Source organism: Aythya fuligula, chromosome 9, assembly GCF_009819795.1.
Source record: "Aythya fuligula isolate bAytFul2 chromosome 9, bAytFul2.pri, whole genome shotgun sequence".
NCBI lineage: Eukaryota > Metazoa > Chordata > Aves > Anseriformes > Anatidae > Aythya > Aythya fuligula.
In genome coordinates, this window is record NC_045567.1 from 21,075,739 (window position 1) to 21,081,677 (window position 5,939).

Below are 5,939 nucleotides of genomic sequence, written 5' to 3' on the forward strand. Positions count from 1 at the left end.
ATGGGAAGCAGGGAGCGAGACGAGGCTGGGGGCTGTTTGGCTGGGCTGGGGGGCAGAGGACAGAGCCCCCCTGGCAGCGCTTTGCTGGGCTCAGGCTGCCAGGGCGCTGCGGTGAGGGATGATTTGTGAGTGGCAATGTAATTGTGAGTGAAAATTCAGTAGTGAGTGAAAATTTGTGTGTGAAAATGTAATCGTGAGTGGAAATTTGTGAGAGAAAATGTAATTGTGAGGTAAAATTTGTGAGAGGACGTGCAACTGTGAGTGGAAATGTAATTGTGAGTGGAAATTTGTGAGAGAAAATGTAATTGTGAGGTAAAATTTGTGAGAGGACGTGCAACTGTGAGTGGAAATGTAATTGTGAGTGGAAATTTGTGAGAGAAAATGTAATTGTGAGGTAAAATTTGTGAGAGAACATGCAGCTGTGAGTGGAAATGTAATTGTGAGTGGAAATTTGTGAGAGAACATGCAACTGTGAGGTAAAATTTGTGAGAGAAAACGTAATTGCGAGTGGAAATGTAACTGGGCGAAGCACCCGGACGGGGCTGCCGATCGCTGCAGCTCCCTCAGCCCCCAGACACCCAAGCAGGGGGCAGCAGCAGCAGCAGCAGCCGCCCCCCGTCCCCCCCTCAGCGAGCCGGGGCCGAGCCTCGCTCCGCACCCGCGGAGGCTGCGCCCCCCTCGCGGCTCTGAGGCGCGGCCAGCGCCGTCCCCCCCCGGGCCGGGGGGCGTAGGGGAAGGGGGGGGAGAGGCGGAGCGGGGCCGCGGCTCCCTCCCCGCCCTCCGCACCTGCCCCGGCCCCGCGGAGGAGGGCGCGCAGCGGCGCGGGGATGCGCGGCCCTGGGCGGCAGGATGCGGGAGGGGAGCGCGGGCGGGCGCGGCGCGGAGAACAGGACGGGCGGCGAGCCCCCGCTGCACCTCTTCCCCGCGCCCGTGCTCACCGGCATCACGGTGGCCTGCGTGGTCCTCTTCGTCATCGGGATCTTCGGCAACCTGATGACCATGCTGGTGGTGTCGCGGTTTCGGGACATGAGGACCACCACCAACTTCTACCTGTCCAGCATGGCGTTCTCCGACCTGCTCATCTTCCTCTGCATGCCCTTGGACCTGTTCCGCCTCTGGCAGTACCGGCCCTGGAACTTCGGGGACCTCCTCTGCAAGCTCTTCCAGTTCGTCAGCGAGAGCTGCACCTACTCCACCATCCTCAACATCACCGCCCTCAGCGTGGAGCGGTACGTCGCCATCTGCTTCCCCCTGCGCGCGAAGGTGATCATCACCAAGAGGAAGGTCAAGCTGGTCATCCTCATCCTCTGGGCCGTCTCCTTCGTTAGCGCCGGCCCCATCTTCGTCCTGGTGGGGGTCGAGCACGAGAACGGCACCAACCCCCTGAGCACCAACGAGTGCCGCGCCACGGAGTACGCCATCCGCTCGGGGCTCCTCACCATCATGGTCTGGACCTCCAGCGTCTTCTTTTTCCTGCCCGTCTTTTGCCTGACCGTGCTGTACAGCCTCATCGGGAGGAAGCTCTGGAGGAGAAAGAGAAAAAACATCGGTCCGAACACGGTCATCAGGGACAAGAACAACAAGCAAACTGTGAAAATGTTAGGTACGACTCGTCGTGCTCTGTGTTTCTGAGGGTCTGTGTGCTTGTGTGTGAGAGAGAGAGAGAGGAAGACTGAGAGAGAGCTGGTAGGTCACTATAATCACTTCTAAAGGAAAGCATTTATTTAAAATGCTTCAGACAAAGGGCTACACTTCAAGGTAGTGGTAGAATAACTCTTCCCCCGTCCTTAGATTTATTTCTAACCGGTTGGAGCTGGGGGCTCTAAAACAGTTAAGCAGATTTTAATAACAATCACTGACAAAGACAAATACTACAGTTACAATTAGCTCTTGCCCTGGAGACTTTTGAACATCTTTGCTCTTTGGTTGTGGATACCGACATTATTTACAGAAGGATAGTTTATTTGATTTTTAAACAGAACTACCTCTTCTAAAACCACAAAGTTGAGCTGTAGACTAAGCAAGCAGGGACAGTACGGTGCCCTTAGTTTCAAATGAAAAGGATATCAAGTTTCCAGCAAATTGGGGATATTTACCGGCATGGCTGGTTAAGCTCGTGAAAACTGATGGGCATTTTTGTATTAGAAAAACACCGGCACATGCTGAACAGTGAGCATTTTGTCTCCTTTGAGGTCTGATCCTCTGAATTCTTACTGGTTTCAAGAAAACAGGATTGAAGTGATAGGTGCTGTCATTCTTAACTCTGTGTATTTACATTGCTGGGTGGCTTAAATAACAACAGCTATTGCTGCCGCACAGAAACACAGATTTTAACATCCCGATGCTGCAAGCCCTCCCAGTGAGAGCATGTGGTGGGAGTCTGAGGCACAGAACCAAAAAGTTGCTCTGCAGTTCAGTGCCTGGAGGCAGCAGGGTCCTGCTGCTGCGTGCTTTCATTCAAGCCATAGACCCCGTGTGCGGGATTTCCGTGGGTCTGCTCCCGGGGATGCTTTATGTGACGGTTCCACAGGCAGCAGCTCTGCCGTGCTCATTGCAGCCAGGCGGAGGTGACGGGCTAATGAGCTTGAAGAAGAGGTGGCAGCGTGTCCTAAGTAGCTGAATTATTAAATGGGAGCCTAACTGATCTTTTGTTCGTGCCCTGCTTTATTACTATGCAACAGCAGCAAGGATAATAAAACCCGCCGCATGCTTTGTGCCCTTCCAGCTACGTTTTATGATCAATAGAATTACTTCATTTGGGTAAACGTGACCTTGGAAGCAATTCATCATTTACACTTCTAGAGTTTTGAGATTATGAATCTCTATTTACAATAAGTAAACTGCTAGCATATATTACTACTGTGTTTACATATCTGCATACTTAACCATAAAGAATTTCAAAACAATAATGGCTTATTTCTGCCCTGCAAGCATTACAGTATTTCAGACATCCTTTTTTTCTTTTGCACGTCTGAGAAGAGCAAGACAGTAGCAAGACTGTCCTCTGACAGAGAGCCAATATCTGAATGATAACAGTCTGATGTCAGATGGAAAGGAAAGAAGTTAGTGAGGGCTCAATACTAGCAGATGCACAAAGCAATCTGCTCTCATTGATTTTAATTTTCTGCTTAAAATTTAGAAGGCACTTTCTAAGACTTTAGCAGGTCATGGAACATAAAGTAAATGGGATTAGCATCAACTTTTCTTCTAAATTGTAGAGAAACATTATGCTTCTAGGACCATAATTAAACACCTGAATATATAGCCTGACTTTCAAAAGAGCTATCATACCCCATTCCTGCTGAAATCAATGTGATTTTGCAAGACCAAACTGCATCTTCCAAAGCCTGACTAGGAGGGTTATGCATGCCCACCGATGAAAATATTAGTAATGCTTAAAATCCTGTTTATAATGACCACAATGGTAATATTCGTTACACACATTAAATTCTAGAATGCAGTAACTAGTGAGTGAGGGAAACATTATCTGAACTGTGCAGGTGGAGAAACTGAGGAAAAAGGGCACTAGTTGGCTCAAGAAGATGCAGAGGTGGAAAACAGATACTCTGAATTCCAGCTCTGTACTTTAGAGTCCATCATAAGTCCTACATAAATACCTATGTAAGCACAGGAATGCTTTTTCATAAAGTTTTTTGGGAAATATGCTGATTATGATCCCTCTTAGCTCTTTTAATTTTGTATCTGCTGTATGTTGACATAGGCAAGCAGGACTGTGAACAAGAGAAAACGGCTTAACTGGGAACAATTGCTTAGGAACATCAGAAAACCTTGAGTTTTCTGCGTTTTTGTTCGTTTTTATGTTAATAGATACACACAAAACTGTATGAAAAATAACAAAGGTCAATAGCACAGAGTAAGTGAACAGAAGTTTCCCTTTCTCAGTGTTCAAAGATACACGTTCCTATTACTCTACCTGTATTTTATATAACACAAATATACATATGCATAGCCATAGTGAGGGTGTAATATTACAGATGTGCCATGTAACTATAACTATGTAGTTATACATTATGTGTTTACCTTTCATGGAGTAATTCATGTTCCAAAACACAGACAAACTGGAGGGGGGGACCGCTGCCTGTTGTTACCTTGGTGTACATGCTCTACTGATCCGGATGATGGCTTATTTTATCTTTGGGCCCCTGCCTTCAATCATTTTGCTTCCCAGTGATTACATTTTTCATTATAACCCACAGTGTTGAGTCTATCGCATTGTATATATCTTGCTTTGGTAGATGAAGATGATAGATTATATTACATTTTTTGTCACCATTCTGATTCCTGAATTCTCTCCTTTTATGGAAAAGATAAGTTTGATGGTTCAGAAGTGTGCTACAGCATGCAGTATACGGGCAGGTTGTTTAGATTCGATTGATTTGTATTACGTATTGCTAATTTATGCTGTCAGAAAATGTACTTGAGATAAAATGAAAAATTATGGGGTGCGTTTTCACACTTTGGGATTATTTTGTTACAGAGATAGAATGACATTTCATTTAAATCACCCATATTTCCCTACTCACACTTAACACACTTTCTTCTGCTGTTTTCATTTTAGTTGTGGTGGTATTTGCTTTCATACTCTGCTGGTTGCCTTTTCACGTAGGACGGTATTTATTTTCCAAATCCTTTGAAGCCGGATCCTTGGAGATAGCAGTGATCAGCCAGTACTGCAACTTGGTGTCCTTTGTCCTCTTCTACCTTAGCGCCGCCATCAACCCCATCCTCTACAACATCATGTCCAAGAAGTACCGAGTCGCTGCTTGCCGGCTCTTTGGACTCAAACCCCTCCCAAAGAAAAGACTCTCCAGCACGAAGCAGGAAAGTTCACGTGTGTGGACAGAACCGAGCGTCACCACATGACACGGCGTGCTGAGCAGCAGAGCATCGCTTTCCAGCATTACCCAGAAAGCCATAACGAAAGAGACGCGGGGCGGGAGACACAAATCGAAAAGCAAAGCTGTACTTCTGTCGTCACCTGGATTTGCTGAAAGACGTGGCGTGGGCGGTTAAGGATTTTCAAAAACTGACTAGGCCTCGAGAATCTCAAAGGAGACAAATGGTTACAGACTTTGGCGACACTCGAGTCATACTTCGCTGCTGCTTTTGTCCACCATATGATTTTTGAATGCAGGGGAGCTAGGTTTTCCCATCTGGAACATGCAAACGTAGCCCGGCTCACCTGAGAGTTTGTACGACTTCAGTAGCAGCTAATTCGGGCTGAGTTATTCCAGAGTTAACTTTAGTTTTGCTAAAAATTTGGCTAACCTATAGCCAGACCCTAAAGAGAGAAAAAAAAAATAATTGCCTTTTTGGAGTAGTAAACATAGAATTTGATACACTTTTCATAATCCAGATTTTTAAACAAAGATCAAAAAGAAGAGGAGACATACAAATGGATAGTTTTTAAGCATGCTAAAAATAAATGACCCTCATGTCATGTCTGAATCGAAAGGAAACAAAAAAATACCTTTATAGAAGCAGCTTAGAACATGGCTGTGCTGAAATATTTTTTGAATATTTATCAGTGGGACAAGGACAGTGCTGACTTCAGGACTGCAGTGATGCTACAAAAACTGGGAATGCGATCTCCCACCAAAGTCTTTTTTTTTTTTTTTTACTAGCTAATTCATCTGTACTTGTTCTGTTCAGCTTGACTGTGAACGACTCGCTGTAGCCAAACTTGGAAGCTTTTAGTTGTTCCAGTATTCGTGCTGCCTGTGGCTGCCTGTGCCTATGCTGCGCCCCCCATACCCCAGTTTGTCAGCAGTGTGAGGAGAGGGCTCCTGCCGCGGGCGTAGCAGGCGGTCAGAGCCTGGGGTGCAGTCGTGCTGGTTTGCTGCAGTGTGAAACTAAAAACTGTGCTCGTGTTTCAGAACATTTTAAACTGACAAGGCCTGAAAAAGAAAGAGAAAAAT

The 5,939-nt window shown here is 46.3% G+C and overlaps 1 protein-coding gene across 1 annotated transcript; it reads left to right on the forward strand.

Annotated features, from left to right (window-relative positions):
- Positions 1–849: 849 nt before the first annotated feature.
- GHSR (growth hormone secretagogue receptor) lies at positions 850–4,884 on the forward strand. Its single transcript, XM_032193541.1, has 2 exons — positions 850–1,603; positions 4,580–4,884. The coding sequence occupies exons 1-2, from the start codon at positions 850–852 to the stop codon at positions 4,882–4,884; spliced, it is 1,059 nt and encodes a 352-aa protein (XP_032049432.1).
- Positions 4,885–5,939: the final 1,055 nt, after the last annotated feature.